The sequence below is a fragment of the Micromys minutus genome, assembly GCF_963924665.1.
Source record: "Micromys minutus genome assembly, chromosome: 33".
NCBI lineage: Eukaryota > Metazoa > Chordata > Mammalia > Rodentia > Muridae > Micromys > Micromys minutus.
The window spans coordinates 10,196,754-10,219,809 of NC_137968.1; the positions used below are offsets into that span (position 1 = coordinate 10,196,754).

The 23,056-nt window shown below is 40.3% G+C and overlaps 1 protein-coding gene across 2 annotated transcripts in view; it reads right to left on the reverse strand.

The window, feature by feature from the left end:
• Positions 1-9,382: 9,382 nt before the first annotated feature.
• SYBU (syntabulin) overlaps positions 9,383-23,056 on the reverse strand; it is a 71,376-nt gene continuing 57,702 nt past the window's right edge. The window contains exons 5-7 of one of the 2 annotated variants that reach the window (XM_080909370.1): positions 18,480-18,683; positions 12,732-12,881; positions 9,383-11,105 (exon numbers count right to left, since the gene is read on the reverse strand). In XM_080909370.1, the coding sequence (XP_080765496.1) occupies positions 10,004-11,105; positions 12,732-12,881; positions 18,480-18,683 (1,456 nt within the window). In that variant the 3' untranslated portion in view covers positions 9,383-10,003. The remainder of the gene's footprint in view (positions 11,106-12,731; positions 12,882-18,479; positions 18,684-23,056) is intronic. The other variant, XM_080909369.1, reaches the window with a different exon arrangement.

A 23,056-nucleotide genomic window follows, 5' to 3' on the forward strand; every position in this document is an offset into this window, starting at 1 on the left:
AGTGGGCAGCCTTGTCGAGTCCCTGATTTTAGTGGGATTGCTTCAAGTTTCCCACCATTAAGTTTGATGTTGGTTGTTGGTTTGCTGTATATTGCTTTTATTATGTTTAGGTATGGGCCTTGGATTCCTGTTCTTTCCAAGACTTTTAACATGAGGTGGTGTTGAATTTTGTCAAATGCTTTCTCGGCATCTAGTGAGATGACCATGTGATTTTGGTCTTTGAGTTTGTTTATATGGTGGATTACATTGATGGATTTCCATATATTAAACCATACCTGCATCCCAGGGATGAAGCCTACTTGATCATGGTGAATGATCATTTGGATGTGTTCTTGGATTAGGTTTGCAAGGATTTTGTTGAGTATTTTTGCATCAATGTTTATAAGTGAGATTGGTCTGAAGTTCTTGTTCCTTGTAGGGTCTTTGTGTGGTTTAGGAACGAGGGTTATTGTAGCTTCCAAAAATGAGTTAGGTAGTATTCCATCTGATTCTATCTTGTGGAATAGTTTGGAGAGTATTGGTATTATGTTGTCAATAAATGTCTGATAAAATTCTGCACTGAACCCTATCTGGACCTGGGCTTTTTTTGGTTGGGAGGTTTTGTTGACTGCTTCTATTTCTTTAGGGGTCATAGGATTATTTAGATGGTTTACCTGGTCTTGGTTTAACTTTAGTATCTTGTATCTGTCTAGGAATTCATCCATTTCCTCCAGATTTTCCAGTTTTGTTGAGTATAGGCTTTTGTAGTAGGATCTGATGATTTCTTGAATTTCCTCAGTTTCAGTTGTTATTTCTCCACTTTCCTTTCTGATTTTGTTAATTTGGATACTCTCTCTTTGCCATCTAGTTAGTCTGGCTAAGGGTTTTTCAATCTTGTTAATTTTCTCAAAGAACCAGCTCTTGGTTTTCTTGATTCTTTTGATGGTTCTTTTTGTTTCTATTTGGTCTATTTCTGCCCTAAGTTTGATTATTTCTTGCTGTCTAGTCCTTTTGGGTGTATCTGCTTCCTTTTGTTCTAGAGCTTTCAATTGTGCTGTCAGGTTGCTAGTGTATGCTCTCTCCAGTTTCTTTTTGGAAGCACTCAGAGCTATGAGTTTTCCTCTTAGTACTGCTTTCATTGCATCCCATAGGTTTGGGTATGTCGTGTTTTCATTTTCATTGAATTCTATAAAATCCTTACCTTCTTTTTTTATTTCTTCTTTGACCCTGCTATCGTTTAATAGAGCTTTGTTTAGTTTCCATGTGTATATAGGATTTTTGTTGTCTTTGTTGTTATTAAAGACCAGCCTTAGACTATGGTCATCTGAAAGGATGCATGGGAGTATTTCAATCTTCTCATATCGATTGAGGCTCATTCTGTGTCCAATTATGTGTTCAATTTTTGAGAAGGTGCTGTGAGGTACTGAGAAGAAGTTGTATTCTTTTGTTTTAGGATGATATGTTCTATAGATATCTATTAATTCCAGTTGGTTCATAGTCTCTGCTAGTTTTACAGTGTCCTTGTTCAGTTTCTGTTTTCATGATCTGACCATTGGTGTGAGTGGAGTATTAAAGTCTCCCACTATTATTGTGTGGGGTGAAATGTATTTTTTGAGGTTTAGTAGGGTTTCTTTTATAAATATGGGTGCTTTTGTATTTTGGAGCATATATGTTAAGGATTGAGAGTTCCTCCTGACAAATTTCCACTGTAATGAGTAAAAAGTGTCCTTCCTTATCTTTTTTGATAACCTCTGTTGGAAATTTACTTTATTCAATATTAGAATGGCCACTCCAGCTTGCTTCTGGAGGCCATTTGCTTGGAAGTTTTTTTCCCACCCTTTTACTCTGAGATAGTGTCTGTCTTTGTCTCTGAGATGAGTTTCCTGTATGCAGCAAAATGCTGGGTTTTGTTTATGTATCCAGTCTGATAGCCTATATCTTTTTATTGGGGAGTTGAGTCCATTTATGTTAATAGATATCAAGGAATAGTGGTTGCTGTTTCCTGCTATTATTGCTTTTGTAGGTTGAATTGTGCCTGTGTCTCTTTCTCCTATTGGTTTTCTTGCTTAGGAGTTTTCTTGTTTTTACTAGGATGTAGTTCCCCTCATTGTATTGGGCTTTCCACCTATAATTCGTTGTAGTGCTGGGTTTGTGGTCAGATATTGTGTAAATTTTGATTTGTCTTGAAATATCTTCATCTCTCCATCTATGGTGATTGATAGATAGTTTTGCTGGGTATAGCAGCTTGGGCTGGCACTTGTGCTCTCTTAGGGTGTGCATGATGTCTGTCCAGGCTCTTCTAGCTTTCATAGTCTCTGTTGAGAAAACGGGTATGATTCTGATTGGTCTGCCTTTATATGTTACATGACCTTTTTCCCTTACTGCTTTTAGTATTCTTTCTTTGCTTTGGGCACTTGGTGTTTTGACTATTATGTGTCAAGAGGAATTTCTTTTCTGGTTCAACCTGTTTGGAGTTCTGAAGGCTTCTTTTATGCTCGTGGTCATCTCATTTTTAAGGGTAGGGAAGTTTTCTTCCAGGATTTTGTTGAAGATATTTACTGTGCCTCTTAGTTGATATTCTTCTCCCTCTTCTATTTCTATTACCCTTAGGTTTGGTCTTCTCATTGTGTCCTGGATCTCCTGCACATTTTTGGTTAGGAGCTTTTTGGTTTTTGCATCTTCTCTGACTGTTTTGTCTATGTTTACAGTGTTGTCTTCCGCCTCTGAGATTCTTTCTTCCATCTCTTGTAGTCTGTGGAAATGTTTGCATCTGTGACTCCTGATTTCTTTTTTAGGATTTCTACTTCTAGGGTTGTCTCTTTTAGTGTTTTTTTATTGTGTCCATTTCTGTTTTGAATTCCTTCTTCCATTCCTTCTTCTCTTTGGTTCTGTTTTTTTCTAGTTCTTTGAGTACTTTGAGTGTTTTTCTTGTTTCTTCTTTAAAAGCTTCTAATTCTTTATTCTTTTCCTCCCGCTCTTGTTTAAGGATCTCTATCATCATCTTGAGGTATGATTTTGGATCTGAGTCTTCTTTTTCTGGAGTGTTTGGCATTCTGCTGTTTGTTGTGTTGGGAGAGCTGGGTTCTAGTGTTGCCAGGTTGTCTTTGTTTCCCTGGGGTAAGCTCTTTCGCTTTCCTCTTGTCATCTTGTTGTCAGTGATTGGTTCTCACCTTTCCCTTGTACCTGGCCTGTGTCCCTGGGTCTCTGCTGTTCCTGGTGGCAGATGGTGTGGAGCCCTGTTCTGTGCCCCAAAGCCACCCGCTGGGAACACAGGGCCCAATGCTGGGTTCCTGGTACCCGGATCAGGCAGGGTGGGGGGCATGCTTTCTGCTCGACTGAGATCTGTCTGCCCCCTGGCTAGTTGGAATCCCTTCTCACCAGGCCTGTATATCTGGTTCTCCGCTGGTCCTGGTGGCAGATCGAATACAAGTGTTTTATTTTATAAACCTCTGCTGTGTATCTGAATCTGATAACTGCCTAATCCTTCCTGATTGGCTGGAGCCCATTGGATCAAAGCAGTAATGGCTGATATTTTGAAAGCTCCCCTTCACACCCAGATACCTCATCTACTCCTTTCTGGAGGGGCATGAGAAAATTGTTAAAATTGTTCTCATTTTCTCGACACAACAAATAAGCCTGAAATGATATGCTGGCCTAGGAAAAGGAAGAGTCAGTTGAAGACTGTGAAGACTCATTGCTTACTGAAGGAAAAGAAAGTGGCATCTCATTTCAAACCAGAGCTACGTTAACTCAGAAGAAGGATGGACCTTCTAATGAAGCTGTGGTGCCTACTATAGCATGTAGAGGTCGAGTCTTGACTTGTATGTCAGGCTATGTCACTGTGGCCCCAACTGCTTCCTGACATAGGCTCTGTCCTCTGAGTGGGTGGCAATGAGTCCTTTTCACAGTTGCACTGACATGACCCTGGCAAACACCTTTGTAGGAATAGTACTAACAGGAGCACTACGACAATTGACTGAGGGTTTCCATATGAATTCTTGCACAAGCTCACAGTTTTCAAAGGACATTGTCCATGGTAGAGCGGTTTTTAAACTGTTCCAGATGCTCTGTCCTCATTGTGGTAGGAGATGGGAGGAGGCAGGTGGCACGGTCCCAGCTTACTGGCATTCCAAAACCTTTGTCAATATGTTTTATATAGTGGGTTTTTTTTTTTTTTTTTTTTTGTCCAAAATGCTTTTCAATGGATATGCCTTTCACAAACTTGAATTATATAGAAATATTTTATTCTTAAAAAAAAAATCTTCTGAATATTATTTGGATTTTAAAATTACTTGGGATTTTTGTTAGCGCTATTGTTACGGTCATGACAGGCAAAAGTTGTAACATTTTTAGTGATTTGAAAATAATGATAATAATAATATTATTATTATTATTACTGATTTATTTTCAAGACAGGGTTTCTCTGTGTAGTCCTGACTGTCCTGAAACTCACTCTGTAGACCAGGCTGGCCTGGAACTAGGAAATCTGCCTGCCTCTGCCACCTGAAGGTATGTGCCCCCATGCTGCCTGGTTTAGAAATAATGAACTGATATAAACTTACTTGATTTGACTTGGACTTCCTACACTTTTTTTTATTGAAGTCAGGAGTGTATGGACACTCAAGATTTGTTCGTTATAAATGTATTTTTCTAAATTGGTACGTATTTCACCTGGCAAGATTAGGAGTACAGAAATTTTATAAGTGCTCACTGGCCCAAAAAAGGAAGTAAAGAAACTATTGCAAACCTTCTAAAAAGAAAATCTGCCAAGGGGGAAACACAGAGCCAACTGCATGGGTGGGGCCTTTGACAAATGCAGATTGCAGACTTCCTCCTACCAGAAATGTCAGCACACTTGGCATCTGAGTGCACTCTGGATACACCCCGCCCCCTACTCGGAAAGGTCAGCAGAGCCCTTTGGGAAAAGCCTTTTCTTATAAATTGAAATGTTTGCTCACCAACCCTTAGGAAATGTTTAACATTTGCTTTGATGTGGTGGCACTTTGTGCAAAAACAGTGGAACTGTTCTTTGTGTTTCCATTTTCCTGTCTGTTTGTGCACCACAGGGACCAAAATGACTGAAAGCAACTCCAAGGCACTTCTGTCTGTTGGACCAGATCCCCTTGTTCATAAAACCAGGCAACGCCTCGGGCTTCCGGAAATCAAGCACACTCCATACGTTGTTTGTTCCAAAGAAGTCATGGGAGAGACTGGTCTGAACCAAAGCAGTGATTCCCCACACATCATACATGCTGCCGTTCTAATGTGGCAGGAGCTCTGTGCACCTTTGTGACAGTTTTATTGTGTTCAGGAGATGCAGCACTTAGGGTCACAACTAAACTTTCCTTGAAGCTTTTAAATTCTGGGAAGAATGCAAAACATTGAGACAAGGAAGCATTTGCTGCCAGTGATCATCTGTGTCCAATTTGCTAGTGACTGTGTGGTGCATGGAGATCTTACCTCATGGGAGGCCTTCCTCTAGATCCATCTAGAATTGACGGCTAGAAGGAATTCTGGTCTTTGATGACAACACGAAGCAGATACTCGAAACAGGCTTATGGTTTTTTTAAAAGCAAAAAGGCCTTAATTTAGCGATGACTAAAAATAAACAAAAGGAGGCACTTCAAGGAAGGAACCAGTATCCAGGTTCTTAGTCTGGGCTGGACCACAGGAAAGGACCTGAGTCACTGTGGCTCATTTTTGGAACACTTCCGAATATTCATGTCCCTGAATAGCTTTCCCTTCCATTTCAGCCCAATCCCTGTACTGTTGACTAGAACTGCAAGACAAACTACTGTGTGCGTGCACATAGGTGTGCCTTCCAGCTGTACACTTCAGTAGATAGGTTTCCCAGAGAGAGCCCTCTTCATCATGTATTCTGACAGGATGCTCCCCAGACCTCTTCCATCAACCCTTTTCTTTGTCATCAGTTTCTTTCCATTCAGTGATTCACTCACTAATCCAATCAGGACCTGGCATCTCCTCCCAGCTCTTGCCCACTGTCCTTCCTTCAAAGTAAAACTTAAAGCAAACAACAGCAGATTGGCCACACACTCCTATTTCCACTTCCATTCACCATTTTTTTGTGGAGAATTCCTTACATGAGGAACTGTATTAGCATCATTTCCAACCTTCCCCCTTCATGTCTTCTGATTTCCACTACTTGTCAAACCCATGAGCTCTTCTTTAATTATTACATGCACACCCACACACATGTCAGTAGGATCTATGTGTGTGCATATATGTGCATGTGTACATGTGTATATACACTCTCCTAACAAGTTGAAGAGTGGTTTCCATGCCTGGCTCTGGGATTTTTGTGAGGTAATTTATAGGAAAGCATTTTTACTCCATGTGATAGATATAACTCCACTCAAACTATACATATGTATAATTACAATACACATGTAATGATTATATATCATTATTATAAATATATCATTATATATATGTAAACATGCTTCCCTATGGACTTTTTCAAACAGTAGTATTATGCCATCTTCCTCTCTAGTTACAGTCCCTCCTTATTTTTCCCACTTCCCCTTTCCTGGCTCCTGTGTCCTAGTATTCCCTCTCTAGAAGTCCTCATTCCCACACCATGAACCTTTTGTGCTGGCCTGGCTTCTGCAGCTACCTCATCGCTGAAGACTCAGAACTAGGACCTACAGTGAAGAGCGAAGGGGGGTCTCCGCTACCTCGTTAAGAATGTATTCTACTTTCATTCATTTGCCTGCAGGCACCATGTAATCTCTGCAGCCGAATAGAGGTCGTCTGTGTACCACACGTCTCCTGTTTCTCTGTCGCAGAGCATTTAGATTGCTTCCGTTTTCTAGCTCTTAGGAATCCAGCAGCAATGACTGTGGAGGAGCATAGCAAACCCTGTGAACATCAGAGCCAAATCACCCTGTAGGCCTGGTTTTCTAATGGGATGACTGAGGGCTTTTCTTTTTCCTTTCATCTTCCTAGAGCTGTTTTCAATACTCATATTTTTACTGCATTCATTTTTTAAATTCTGATCTATGTTCATCATTCTAGTCAGCTATATATTTGTCTTTTCATGAACAGCATTCAGGAATTTAGACCTATCCCCTTTTTTTAGTTCATGGAGATATTTATATCTTAACTCCACAAATTCTTCCATGTTTCTGACTATCCTTTTAAATTCTCTGTCCTGTGGTTCATTTATATAATTCTCATTGGCCAACACTTCTATGAGACATTTCTATAGTGGGTTTGGCAGGGGTGGTTACATTGTTTGTATTTTTGTTATATGACCTGGACTTACATGGTCTACTTTCATTGGTTGTTGGACTGATGTGAGATTCTAGCCTGCCTCTGCTGCAGGAGCTTTGTAACCAGATCTTGGACAGGAAACAGGTGGGGGGACTCACTAGACGAGGCTGGTGAGGGATCTGAGCGGTTGAAACCATACCTGGGATCTGTGGGGTTGGTGCAGGTGGAGAAGGTTTGGGGGACCTTAGGAGGCAAGGTGAGTGGACTAGGTATCCATCTAGAATTAGGCCTTGGAGTGTGGTCCTGACACGGACAGGCTAGGTTCTGGGCTTCCATTCACTCCCTAAGCTTCTATTCCGGGAGCTGGCACACACTGAGACTGTTGTCAAAGCCAGTGAACACACAATGGCTTTCACATTATGCACCTTCACAGAGTTTTAGCGCTGCACCCAATCACTGTTTCTCCTCAATACCTGTTCTCCCAGTATCATCTCTGCCGTCTTTGGGGCAGCTTCCTCTCTGGCTGTGTCTGGTTTTCATTCCTCACTCACGTCTAAATGCAGGAGTAAGACAGGACTTGGTATTTGGCCTGCTTTCTCATTTCTTGGATGATTCCGTCTGTTCTGTGTTTTTAGATACTATGCAGAATGAAGGAGCCCCAGTTTTATAGCTGGCCTTGGCAGTTCCTGAGATCACCATATGCATATATACAGTCTTTTGCTTGGCATCTCTACACAGCTATTTTAGTAGACATCACAGGATTTTTTTTTTTTTTTTTTTTCGTTTTTTTTCAGCCAAAATTGATTCTCTTGAACTCTTCAGTTTCAGCAAATGGTACTCATTGATGTAGCTGCTCAAGATGAAAACCTTTGAGTTGTTCTTAATGTATCCCTTTTACTCATGATGTTATTCAATGGTATCTTTCTTCGTTTTACCTATTTGTCTCTCTTGGGTCAAAGCATACACTTCAGCTTAAAATAATGTTAGAAAGCTCTGGACCCTTTCTTCACCGACAAAGCACAGAAGCACCCTGCCTGCCTGTTAGTGGCCAATCCAGTAGAATAGCTGTTTGTCTTGTGAGAGCCCAGTTAGTGGCTGTTGGATCAACTATTCTACAGTGATTTTCGGCTCTATGTGCCAGTTCTCTTAAGTTCTCGACATCCATGCATAAGACAAAACACAGACCCTTGCCCTGTTCACAGAGCTAGCATATCAATAGGAAATATGGGTAATACAATGTTAAAGGTTCAAATAAACCGTGTCAGCACATATTGAAAATGCTATGGAGGAAAAAGTCGGGGACGAGAAGCTACTTTCCAGATCACTTCCATTTCTACAAGGTAGAAGAGGTACTTTCATGGCAGATACTCAAACTATTAGCTCTGAAGATGAACCTTGACATCTTGAGGAGTTTTGCTCTCAGTGGCTTTTAGCTCCCTGTTTATGAGGTAAAACACAAGTTATGAAGTAAAAAACAAGTTCTCAATCATCATGGCAGGTTCCCGCCTCCATTCATCGAAACCCTCTCCTTGAGAGAGGAGGAGGATGGATGACAGATGCCACTCGTGGAATTTCCCTCTCCTGCCAATCTAGCAAACTTAAAAAAGCCGCCCCCCTTTCCTGGAACATGTCCAAACATGCTGATTATGTGTGCAAGCAGGTGCACACCTGATTTAAGATAAATGCAGCTACCCTGATTTTCTATATCATACTTTTTAAAGGTCAGACATATTTACCTTTTTTTGTTTAAGTATTTTTAAGTGTATGTAACACAGAGAGGGAGAGAGGAAAAGAAGGGAGAGGAGGAGAGGAAGGGAAGAGAGGAGAGGGGACGGGAAGGGTCTTTGTGAGTGTTTGCACAGTATTTGGTCAGAAGGTGCTGGTAATAGAATTCAGGTCCTCCCCCAGAGTAGTTAACCTTTGCTCTTACCACAGGAGCATCTCTGCAGGCCTTCATTTTGTTTTTAATAATTATTCTGTCTTTCTCATTTCTCTGCCTGGTTTTATTTTTATACAATCTCTTTGAAAAAGAATGATCTATATATTCGGTCTTGTATAGTAGTCAGTTCACAATTACAGGAGGCATACACATTTAAATGGAAACACTAATCTTTATTTTCATGCTGAAGTGTGTGTGTGTACAAACGATTTCCAAAAAACCACTATACATAATATGCAAAAAAAATAAGTTAGTACATTGTAAATTTACATAGTATCATCAACTGACAGGTTTAAGAGCAAACAAGCCTTTTAAGACTTTGGAGCTACATTAAGTTAAATAAAAAAATCAAACACTCAAACGTCATCAACCTCAGGAAAGACGATAAAGAACTATTCAAGTCTCCTTTGAACCAATTACACAAGGACATTTTTATTTTTGGTTACAGTCCCCTGCTATGCACAAGACCATTGGGAAGCTGGAACAATCACACGTTTTACAACGGCACAAAGCAAAGCAAGAAGCTAACATGCCAGCCTTCGCGAGGCTTTGGTGAAAGTGCAAACTGCATTTTCTCTTCCTGAACCATTAGTATATAACGGGCACCTCAGACAACACGGCAGGGGCACAAGCATGCTTTCTACACCACTCTGGCGAGACATCTACCAGAATCAGGTTTCCATGCCTTGGAAGATACCTCTGGTTGAAACAGCCAACGGGCTTCAACTGACTATAGTGCAAACCAAATCACGAAGAGCAAGAATGACAGACTAGAGACTTCCACTGATCCGCCTACTGTTGCTCTACCTGGCTTCACGCCACAGAGATACGTTGGCACACAGTAACAACGAATTAGGTTTTCATGTGGAAAGCTGTACGGCGGAGCGAGTGTAGAGCCACCACACAGCAGCCCCGAAGCAAGGCTCCGATGTTGTAGACAGGATCTATACCCCCTCTCTGAGTACTGAATGCCCACAGAACAGTGGGTACCACAGGGGCAGCCACAGCTAGTAAATCCACCAGGAAACTGCTGCTCCAGTACTGCCTCACAACACCTCCGTGAGACACTGAGAGGATGCTGTCCAACCTTTCCTCTGCGTGGGCTGCAAAATCTAGCTCCCTCATGAGGCGATTTGCACGGGCTTCCATAGCTCCCTTGCTGAATGGAATCTCCACAGGAGACAGAAGGATGGCGGAGTTGGGACTTGTTGGAGTTAAATCAACCATTAAGGCAGAGATGGGTTCTGAGAAGCTTTCCACCGAGTCAGCCCCAGATTCATCTGGGGACGCTGAGCTTGTGGCACAGAAGTCCTGCAGCTTGAGCACGCTCTGAAGGAGCTCGGAGATGGCAGGGCTGAAGGGCACCACATCGGTCTGCACCGCTTGCTCTACCACCACAGCGCCCCCTTCCGGGCTCACCCAGGGGAGAGCCTTGAGGGCTTGTGGCCCCGGAGTGGAATGAACAAACTCCAGGTCACCGGATTCCGTGCTGGTAGCTGTCACCGACTCATCTAACAGATCTGTGCCCTGGGCCATGCTGTCTCCCAGCAGAAGCTCGCTGTCAGCACCTTCCTCTGTTACCTGTTCTTCCAGAGACAACCCGTCTGCCATCTTGTCAAATGTGCTGCTTAGGGGTAAGCTTTTCTCCGGGGAGTCAAAGGAAAAGTCAAGACACAGCTCGTCCCTCAGGGAACTATTATGCGCCAGCTCCATGCTTTGAAGGAGAGACTCCAGTTTCTTGTTTTGGATGTTTATGTCCACAAAGTACTTCTGAATGCCTTTATCTTTATCGGCCAAGCTGCTCCGCATGGTCTCAATGACCTGCTTGAGTTGTTTAATCTCTTTCCGGGCTTCCTTGAGCGCTAACTGAGCCTCCACTCTGTGGCACTCCTCCTCAATCCAGTCTTCCCTCATTCGAGCCAGCTGGTTCTTGAGCTCCATGATTTCAGATTCCCTACAGGAAAGGCAGGCACAGTTACAAACACAGTCGACTCTGAAATAGCTACCCATCGGCAGCAGCCACAGAACACGCTTTTCCACACGAAATGAAACGGTTCAGATTTGTGTGTGTGTGTGTGTGTGTGTGTGTGTGTGTGTGTTTTGTTTTGGCAAGTATTAGCCAGGGTACTTCCCCTCTAATTGTTAAAACAGCTAAGCTAATAATAGTAACCAGAATCAAAATGGCTGCCATTGTTTCCTTTGTGAATGTTCGCTGTGGAATAGGGAATGCACTAAGTACTTCCTTAGCATTGTCCTCTATACCAAACTTCGTATTTTCCATTATACTATTAGTTTCTCTGTAGTTACTGAACGGTTGTGAAGGAAAGTTTGTTTCACTTTTAATTACTGATTAAAGAGAAACTAAAAAAAAAATCAAGTTATAGCCTTGTATAACTGTTACTATATTCCTATGATACTTTTAAAAACATAAATATAAAATGTTATATGTTCAAGAAGAGCTTTGTAAAAGTTTCTTAGTCTTCCTCATCTCAGAGAAGAGGATAATCAATCTGCAATATGCTCAGGTGACTAGGAGAGGCCTTACTGTTTGCAATAACCTATTTTGAAAACTTTATCCAGAAATGTTTCTATAATATTTCTTCAAAGTCAGTGTAAATATATATCCTCAGGATACTTGTGAATACAAAGATCAAGCACTTTGAATCTTCATGTATCTGAGGGCAAATAGTGTCGCTGCTTTAAGTTTAGGCTTCCCTAGTTTATCAAGTTTAATTGCTTTCTTATGCCTTCTCTTACAAGTGCTCAAAACATTCCCCTGGACTTTTCATAAATCACAGTAGTCCACAAAGTTAACCCCAGACTTGAGTTTGGGTCTCAAATCTCTTTCAACAAGGTAAAAGTCAAATTCATTAGGAAGATGAAAACTCCCTGCCTGCACTGACTGTGCACAATTTACCGGTCAAGGTAAAGGATTCTTCACAGCACCCTGCCTGTGGCAACAGGGGAGGAGGATGGGAAAGGTCCCAGAGAATGCAAATGCTATGCCTGCTAAGAGCACAGCTTCCTAGTTACAGCTAGTATGTCTGATTGTCACTTTGTCCCAAGAGGGAACCATGAAGCAAAAAAATCTGGCTTGCTCTTATCAAATAATTTTTGTTGTTGTTGTTTTGCCTTCTGTTTTATTGTTTACTTTTTCTCTTACGTCTAAACATCAGTCCAAGAATAACGAAGCTCTTCTGTCAGTATGGATATAGCTGGCAGAAGTTACAGGTGACATATCCACTGTCTCCAGAGATTATCGAGGCTGGATGGGGCCACTGTGACCTGCTCTGCTGGACAAAGATTGTTCTTGCAAATGTTTCTGCCATTTATAAATAGTCATGTACACACCCAATTCATTATGGCAAAGCTGACCACACCCAGGAGAAAGGATCTCCTCTAACCTACTAGCTACCATGAGCAACAGCAAAAGCAAAACAATTAGGAAGTGAATCAGAAGACTAAGAAGTTTAATAAAATTGGTTTGTATTTTATTCTTCAGTATAGTCTTGGCTCCTGGGTCACTTTCTGTGAAGAAGGACTTGTGTTAAACCTCCCAGTGTGGGAAACCCAATTTTACCTGTCATGGAGTCGGCGTTCAGACTCCTTCAGCTTGGTCTTCAGGTGCCTCACTGTGACCTCTTTCTGCTGCAGAGGAGTCAAATACTGTTCTGGATTTGGGGGTTTGACACCATGATTTTCTCCACAAGACATATATCGTCCAGACCTCCTGAAATAATTCAAGCAGTAAGATGTTACGTTTTGCCTGTTTTCTTTTCTTTTTAAAAATATTTATTGCTATTTTTGTGTATTGGGATGTTTTGCTTGCGTGTCTGTCTGTCTGAGGGAGACAGATTCTCCTGGAACTGAAACTACAAACATTTGTTAGCTGCTACTTGAGTGCTGGGAATTGAACCCCGAGTCCTCTGGAAGAGAAGACAGTGCTTTTAACCACTGAGCCATCTCTCCAGCCCTGTCTGTTTTCTTTCCTATGGAAAGAAGAGGATATTAATATACTGGATGTCTGTGCACACCCCTATCAAATTGGGAAGTAATTAAGACATAAAGAGCATAGAATTTTTGTGATAGGATTAATATTTTTCATCAGATATCAGAACTATTGGAAATTGAAAGAAATGAAGAGTAAATATGATCTGAGTATACATGTATTAAAGTTTCAATGAAAACATTATTTTATTCTATTAACATATACCAATCCAAATATTAAAAGAGCGCTAGAGAGCTCTCTAGATCACTTTCTTCTCTGCGAAGGTCCAATAAAGAGGAATCTCCAACCCATAAATGAGTCCTCCCCAGAACTTGTCCATAATGTCTCCATTTCAGACTCACTCTTCAGAACTGAATGACTGTCTTGCTTGTGTTTATAAGCCAATCTATGACTGAGGTATATGTGTGTTTGTGGAAGGATGTTTCTGCATTCTAAGGCTTAGGAACATATGAGGTAGCACATGGTCATCTGTGGGTGTGGGTTATCAGCTCAGATTAATATGCTGTTAGTATATTAAAGAACAGTGCAGGAAATCCAGAACACAATGAGAAGATCAAACCTATAGGCACGGAAGAGAGCAAAGATTCCCAACTTAAACTGCCAATAAATATCTTCAACAAAATTGTAGAAGAAAAGTTCCCTAACTTAATGCGTGAGATGCTCATAAGCATACAAGAAGCCTACAGAACTCAAAATAGATTGGACCAGAAAAGAAATTCCTCCACCCACATAATAGTAAAAACACCAAATGCACAAAACAAAGAAAGAATATTAAAAGCAGTAATGGAAAAAAGTCAAGTAACCTATGAAGGCAGCCCTATCAGAATCACACCAAACTTCTTAACAGAGACTATGAAAGCTAGAAGACCCTGGGCAGATGTCATACAGACTTTAAGAGAACACAAATGCTGGCCTAGGCTAGGCTAGGCTACTATATCCAACAATTAACATAGATGGAGAAACCAAGATATTCGATAACAAAACCAAATTTACATAATATCTTTTTAAAAAATTCAGGCCGACTTACAAAGAACAATAAATGAAAAACTCCAACGCAAAGAGGAAAACTAGACCCTTAAAATAGCAAAAAAGAAATTTTCTTTCAACTAACACAAAAAAGACAGCCACCTCTAACAACAAAAATACCAGAAAAAAAAAAAAAAATCATTGGTCCTTAATATCTCTCTCAATGTTCTCAATGGGCTCAATTTTAGATTAAAAAGACATAGAATAAGAGACTCGATACATAGAAAGAACACAACATTTTGCTGCATACAGGAAACTCATCTCCGTGACAAAGGCAGACACTACTACCTCAGAGTGAAAAACTGGAAAACAATTTTCCAAGCAAATGGTCCTAAGAAACTAGCTAGAGTAGCCTTTCTAATATCAAATAAAATTGACTTTCAACCAAAAGTTACCAAAAAAGATAAGGGCATTTCATATTCATCTAAGGAAAAATCTACCAAGATGAAATCTCAATGCTGAATAGCTATGCTCCAAATGCAAGGGCACCTACACTCATAAAAGAAACCTTACTAAAGCTCAAAGCATACACTAAAACAGACAATAAACAGAGACACAATGAAACTAACAAAAGTTATGAACAAAATGGATTTAACAGACATCTATAGGACATTTCATCCTAAAACAAAGAATATACCTTCTTCTCAGCACCTCATGGTATCTTTTTCTAAATTGATCATATAATCCATCACAAAACAGGCCTCAACAGATAAAAAAGATTGAAATAATCCCATGAATCCTGTCAGATCACCATAGACTAAGACTGGTCTTCAATAACAACAAAAAAAGACAGAAAGCCCACATACATATGGAAGTTGAATACTGCTCTACTCAATGATAACTTGGCCAAAGAAGAAATTTTAAAAAATCAAAGACTTTTTAGGTTTTAATGAAAATGAAGTCAAAACCTACCCAGGCTTATGGGACACAATGAAAGCAGTGGCAATAGGAAAACTCATAGGTCTGAGTGCCTCCAAAAAGAAACTGGAGAGAGCAGATACTAGTAGCTTGATAGCACACCTAAAAGCTGTAGATAGAACAAAAAGAAGCAGATACACCCAAGAGGAATAGAGAGCAGGAAATAATCAATCTTGGAGCTGAAATCCACTAAGTAGAAACAAAAAGAATTATACAAAGAATAAAACACACACACAAACAAACAAAAACAAACAAACAAACAAAAACAGGAGCTAGTTCTTTGAAAAAATTAACAAGATAGATAAACCCTTAGTCAGACTAGAAGGCACAGAGAAAGTATTCAAATTAATAAAATCAGAGATGAAAAAAGAGATATAACAACAGAAACTGAGGAAATTCAAAAAATCATTAGATCCTACTACAAAACTGAAAAATATGGATGAAATGAACAATTTTCTAGACAAATACCAGGTACCAAAGTTAAATTGGGATCAGATAAACCATCAGTGCCATAACTCCTAAAGAAATAGAAGCAGTCATCAAAAGTTTCTCAACCAAAAAAAGCCCAAGACCAGATGGGTTTAGTGCAGAATTCTATCAGACCTTCATAGAAGACCTAATAGCAATACTCTCCAAACTATTCCACAAAATAGAAACAGAGGGAACACTATCCAATTTCTTCTATAAAGCCACAATTTCATGCACACCTAAACCACACAAAACCCAACGAAAAAAGAAAATGTCAGACCAATTTCCCCTATGAATGTAGATTAAAAAAATAATAAAATTCTCAAAAACAGAATCTAAGAACAGATCAAAACGATTATTCATCACAATCAAGTAGGCTTCATCTCATAGGTAGAGGGATAGTTTAATATATGGAAATCCATCAACATGATCCACTATATAAACAAACTCAATGAAAAAATAGCACATGAATACTTCATTAGATGCTGAAAACACATTTTACAAAATTTAATACCTCTTCATGTTAAACATCTTGGGAAGATCAGAAATTCAAAGTGCACACCTAAACATAGCAAAAGCAATATATAGCAAACCAGTAGCCAAAATTAAACTAAATGGTGAGAAACTTGAAGCAAACCCACTAAAATCAGGGACTAGACTGCCCACTCTCCCTCAACCTATTCAATATAGTAATTGAAGTAATCCTAACCAGAGCAATTAGACAACAAAAAGACATCAATGGAATACACATTAGAAAATAATAAGTCAAAATATTACTATTTGCAGAGGATATAATAGTATACTTTAGTTTCTGCAAAAATTCCACCAGAGAACTCCTACAGCTAATAAACAACTTCAACAAAGTGGCTGGATACAAAATTAATTAACTCAACGAATCAGTAGCCTTCCTCTACTCAAAGGATAAACAGGCTGAGAAAGAAATTAGGGACACGACATGCAGTCCCAAATAATATAAGACACCTTGGTGTGACTCCAACCAGGCAAGTGAATGATCTGTATGTCATGAATATCAAGTCTCTTAAGAAAGCAATTGAAGAAGATTTCAGAAGATGGAAAGTTCTCCCAGGCTCATGAATTGGCAGGATTGATAGAATAAGAATTGCCATCTTGCCAAAAGCAATCTACAGATTCAATGCAATCCCCATCAAAATTCCAACTTAATTCTTCATAGAGTTGGAAAGAGCAATTTGCAAATTCATTTGGAATAACAAAAAAAAAAAAAAAAAAAAAAAAAAAAAAAAAAAAAAAAAAAAACAAACCAACAACAATAGCAAAAACTATTCTCAACAATAAAAGAACTTCTGGGGAAATCACCATCCCTGACCTCAAGTTGATTACAGAGCAATAGTGACAAAAATTGTATGGTATTGGTTCAGAGACAGGAAAGTAGATCAATGGAATAGAATTGAAGACCCACAAATGAACCCACATACTTATGGTCACTTAATCTTTGACAAAGGAGCTAAAACCATCAGGTGGGGGGAAAAGATGGCATTTTAAATAAATGGTGCTGGTCTAACTGGTAGCCAGCATGTAGAAGAATGCAAATTCATCTATTCTTATTGCCCTATACAAAGCTAAAGTCCATGTGGATCAAGGACCTGCACATAAAACCAGATACATTCAAGCTAGCTGTGTAGGGGGATTTCAGGGCAGGGAGATGGGAGAGGGTGGGTGTGTGGGTGGGTAAACAACCTCATAGAAACAGGGAGAGGATGTATGGAGGGGAATCTGGGAAAGGGGATGTCATTTGAAATGTGAATAAAATATATCCAATTAAAAATTAAAAATTCTTTCAAAGTAAAACAAAAGAACAGTGTAGGCTAGGAAGGGGGATCAGGAGGGATTGACAGAGCAAAGTGACCTAATTTTCCTCATAATTTTCCCATATAAAGATCTTGATTATTATTAGGTGAATCCAAATGTTTCTGAAGTCACTGCCAGTATATGTGTGCTGATTTGATGGAAATGGAAAATTCCTTGTTCAGAAAGAACAAGGCCACTCCACTCTTTCCTGTGTTTTGTGGAGAAGCACTCAGTGTTCTGCAAACACAGCCCGGTTGGAAACTTGGCCCTTCTCAGGCCTGGCTGAGCCTGGGCATCCCGGCTGTAAGAAAGCTGACTGATGGCAGTCGGGATGCCAGAGAAGAACAGGGATGTGGAGGGATGCCAGGTTCTCCCCTCACTCTGGACTCAATTCAACCCCCCACGCTGCTTGTCCCCCATGCCTCCACTCTGCTCAATATGGCCCATGCTCATTTCCCAACCCTCCCAGCCCTCCTCTGGATATACCATTCCTTCCTTCTTCCCACTCCCTTCCACCTCCTATTAACTCCCTAGTCACTGTTCAGTTATCACTTCAGTTTTATTTTGTTAGTGTGGCCTCTCTGATTATACCATCCAGAATTGGCCTCCTGCCTTATCTTTTGCCCATTCATACTCATAGCAACAGATAGCTGTAGAATAATCTAGATTTGTTCTTGTTATCAGATAGTTAGATCCTTCTTTGGCACTGAGCCTGAGGGCCATTTCTGTTCACCACTTTATTCTCAGCGTGGAAGCACAGACCCTGCTACTGAATACGCATTTAAGGAACAAACGTCTTGCAGTTCCTCCCTGTGGCTAAGAAAAGAGAACAGCTCTTGCCTCCGTGGCATTTTCCCTCCCCATCCAGTAACTGTTTGGACTGTCAGGTGTTTTAGCTTGTGGTGGTTTGTGTTCTTTCTGCATCCACCCTTAAAGGATTAGCTAACAGTGGAAAAAGAAGGGTCCTGTTAAAGATTAAAGTAGGGAATCAGGAATTACATAATTTTTGTCACCTTTAAAGAAAAGTCCCAAAGTGGACAAAGTTAAAAGCATGCAATTAGGGGGCCAATGGAGACTTACCTCATGACTGGACTACAATCGCTTCCTTTGTAGGAGCCGGAGTTGCTGCTACTTGGAGAAGAAGGGGAGTAGGTAGGGTGTATGTTACTGGGGCTCAGTGGATTCCTGCACAGCACAGACACTAGATCTTTTTCCCTTGGGGATGGTGGGCTGCTGCCAGACTTGTGGGATGATGTTCCATTACTTCGCCCATGAGGACCTCTGCTGAAAGAGCATCACAGGTGCTAATTAGAGTCCTATGGCTGGAGGTGCCAAGGTATTGTTCCTAGCCCTTCCTAAAGCTGGTTATTCCTAAGGAAATCAGATTCCTAGAGTAGACTGGGGAAGTTGGCCACTGATGTGATCCACATGTGCAGCATTTTTTTTAACCTTGATATTTTCTCTCCTTGTTCTTTCAAACAGTTTCTATCTAGTTTTGCTCCCTCCGGCAGAATGCTGATGCCTTTCTAGTGAGGAGTTAGAAGACTATTGCCTTCCTCCAAGACCTTTCATGCCTTCCTACTGTCTACAGAGAAAAGGTTAGATTCCTTAAGGTGCTGCACAGGTCCAAGTCATCATTTCTCCCAACCCATCCTCCTAAATACACCCATACACCAGTAGCTTCCTGGAGGATGTGTGCTTGCTTTCATCTTTATACTTTTGAGCCTGTAACTTTTATTGACTAGCCTGATTGCTGAAATTAATTAACAGGATGTGAGTCTTGGCATTGCTATTTACTAAAGATTTAGGAAATCTGCTTTATGTATAGACAAACACAGACACATGCACCTACACAGACACTACCCATCACACAGACACACTCTCTCTCACATCATACACACACACACACACACACACACACACACACACACACACACACACACACACACACATACACACACACACCATACAAACGTCCTTCTTCCTTGCAGAATAGGTTGAAAAACTAGCCAGAAGTGGTACACTCCTGTAGCACTAGAACTTTGGAGGAAGAAGGTAGTTTAAAATCATCTTTGACCATATAACAAATTTGAGGACCAATCTGCACTGCATGAGACCTGTCTTTGTTTCAAGTCAAAGTAGACAGCTATACAGGTTTATTCCAGAAACTTCATGCCACTCAGCTCTAGGCTAGCATTACAGGATCAGTTTGTTAGATTTTTTCCTGTTAATCTGGTTCCAGGGATTTGATATCCAGTAGAGTTGAAAACCATCTAGAGAATGTTGATATTACTTCAGCAGGATAGCACGTTCTGTCAGGAGTATTGCTTGGCATTACAAAGAAATTAAAATGAAGATTCTCCTGCAGCAGCACTGTCCTCTGAGCACCTTCTCTGTAGTTATAGGTCAGGCTGTGTCTCATTGCTGCAGCCAGTGAGAAACCAGTGTGAGTCTTAGTGCCTGTTGGTGTCTGTGGGCTCAGTACCTGCAGTCACTAATTCAAATTCAAAGGCAATCTCCATGCCCTGTCAACCAGAGGCACTGCACACTCACGAGCCCACCAAATTCTAAACTTACAAGTTCTTTCCTCTTGAAATCATTCAAACAGACTGAGTCTCCCTTTCACAAGGAAGGAGACACTTTATATGGAACAGATGGGCTGATGGCTTGGTGACAAGCCTACTTTTAACAACCCAAGTGTAGGAGGAACTTCATGAGTTGCTCAAAGGAACATGTACTCTGGCTTGGGGCTTCTTTTCTATGCTTCACTTCCAAGCCTGGCACTGGTGTGTGTATTTCCCAATGTGATTACAAGAAAATATGGAGGGTTAGCCCTTGCAAGAGATGAGAAACTATGTAGAATTATTCATAACTTTGACCGGGGAATTTTATTCTCTGTGGCTTCTGTGGTGCTGGTACTGTTCCAGATACTTTGTGAGTACTTGGCTTCGTCCTGTTGGCCTGAAGAGACCATTGCTTTTCATTTACCCGTGGACCACTGAGGCTCATGGATGAGAAATATAAGAGTATGCAGCTGAGCTGGAATTCAAACCCAGAAGATTTAAAACTTCTGAACAGTGATGTTTCCCACTTTATCAAAATGGGACACATTCCTTTGGTCCCGTAAACAAGTTTATGAGATTGTCCTCTGGATAGAGTTGTTCTCTGGACAACCCACCTGGGCATTTGCCCATCTATCTTGCAACAGAGCAGTGAGGTGTAGGCTCATAACAAGCATTAAATTAGGTGATTTCACGGGAGCTTATCTGATACATGGAAGAAAGCAAAGACTCCCCAAGCTATAAAACATTACTCGTCTTATAAAACACATAATAAGTCTTCTTATGTGTTTCAGGACATGAATGTCATATGTCTTAAGAGCTAATTAATCTCCTTTTCATGTTTAAACTATTACTTTTCCTCCTTTTATTTATTTCAGTTCAAATGTTAGCAAATATGGACATAAACATCACCGGTGACCGCCATCATTTTCCAAGGAGAAGTTGGATTTCCATGTTTGTCATGACCACAGAGAAGCAAGAGCCCAATGCTTGCCCCCTACACGCACCCTAAATTCTCTGGTCTAGTAGGAAGAACAATGTAGTCATAGAAAAGAAAAAATTCTGTTCACCCTGCACCTCTGAACACTTGAACAGAGTCATGTAAAAGAACAAATATTAATCACTATGATCCCTAGCCAACGGCCCTTGACTTCAGCTAACGTCCCCACCGCCATCCACTGTTTCTTCTTCATCATCATCATCATCATCATCATTGTCCACTGTTGTGTCTGTGAACTTGACTTTGTCACTGTCAGTATCCCAATTTCATGCTGGGGCCTACTTCCCCAGACTTCAGATATGACTGAATCTGTAGACAAGACCTTTGTGGAGGTAATTAGGTTTAAATTAGTGCCGTACTAGGCCCTCATTCAACCTAGCTGATATTATAATAAGGGATAATTTGGACACAGATATGTACAGAGAGATGGTGCTGTAAGGAGACAGGGAGGTCAGGCATCTTCAAGACAAGCCAAGGGTCTCAGAAAACACCAATCCTACCAAACCTTGATCTGAAAACCCCTAACGTGGCAAATGAGATGTTGTGTGTCATTTAGGCCAGCGGCCTTGGGGCACTTTGCTCTGCAGTTCAGTAGCAGAAGCATCATGTTTATTTTCTTTTAAAAATATACTTATCCTGTTTTTTTAAAAAACCAAGTTCTAGACTCTTGTGATACAATTAGTTACCAATACTAGCTCACTTAATTCAGCGATATTACCTTTATTTCTGTTTTCCTAAACAGGAACCAAACATAGAATAGTTCGCCTCATTAATAATGGTATGTTTGATGCCAGTCCCGAACAACCCACACCTTGTTCTTCATTCTATAATTTCTAGACAGATTAATGCTTTAATAGTTTTTAAAAAGGCAGAGAGACATCTTCAGATACCATCAGAATTGGATAACAATGAGGTGGTTGATTTGCAGGTCTCTACAGCTTTCTTTTTTTAAACCTGTCAAAATCTTTTCAACAAATCCACCCTTCCCTCAAATCCCACCCCTTTCATTGACACCTGTGCTCTTGTAGATGGCCTGGGCTCAGTTTACAGCACCACTTGAGGTAGCTCAAGTTTTCTGATAATTTGAGTTCCAGGACATGGGCTCTAGCAACACTCACTGGGTGCACATGAATTAATGCACCAATGAATATATAGAAACCAGACAACCATAAACAGCTCCCCTCCTTGCAAAAAAAAAAAATCTAGAATATCTGATTTGTACAAATTGTTTTATATTTACTATATCAAGTTTTGATTACACTTCAAAAAAAAAAAATCCTGAATTTCAACCCAGAATGTTTTTTTTTTTTTTTTTCTGTGTTATTGACATCTAACTGCAAACCCGAGTTCTTTTGACTTGCTTAATAAAATGACCTATGGGGCTCAATTTTCTTTGGCACCTTTCACCATGAGAACATGCTTACTTCTAGGGGAGATGCATGTCTACTAAGAATGTTTACATGCCTCCCCTGGAGTCCAGGAGGCACTTTACACACAAAGAGTAAAGGGGTTGGTAGAGCAATAAGGCTTACTCACTGTGGACCCCATTATTTCTGATAGCTTTGTCTATATGATTAACTGCTAACACGGAACTGTGCACTGAGGTCATCTTACTTTCCTTTATCAGTCTCCAGGAGAGACAGGAAATGTTTGCACTGTGTTACCAAACTTTAAGCTTGTGGAAATTGGAAAGATATTAAAAAATATATACTAGTAATCCTCAAGATCATTTTTGAATGCATGGCCCAGGACAATAATATGACTTCATAAAGTCATAAGATGTTCCCTAGGTGGTGATGAGATATCTCTACCACTCCTCTTCAGGCCCCTAATGGGGCTCACTTTGTCACTGAGGTGTGTTGGAACTAGCCCATCAGAAACAGAACAATGCCCCATTGCACTCTCTATATGGTCCCTGTCTTATTATATGTATATATATATATACACATACACACATACATATATATGCACATATATAATATATACAAAATGTATTATATATAATATAAATATGTACACATTAAATTAAGTATTTCACAGTGATTTGTGTGTATGCATACATATATATATGTGTGTGTGTGTGTGTGTGTGTGTGT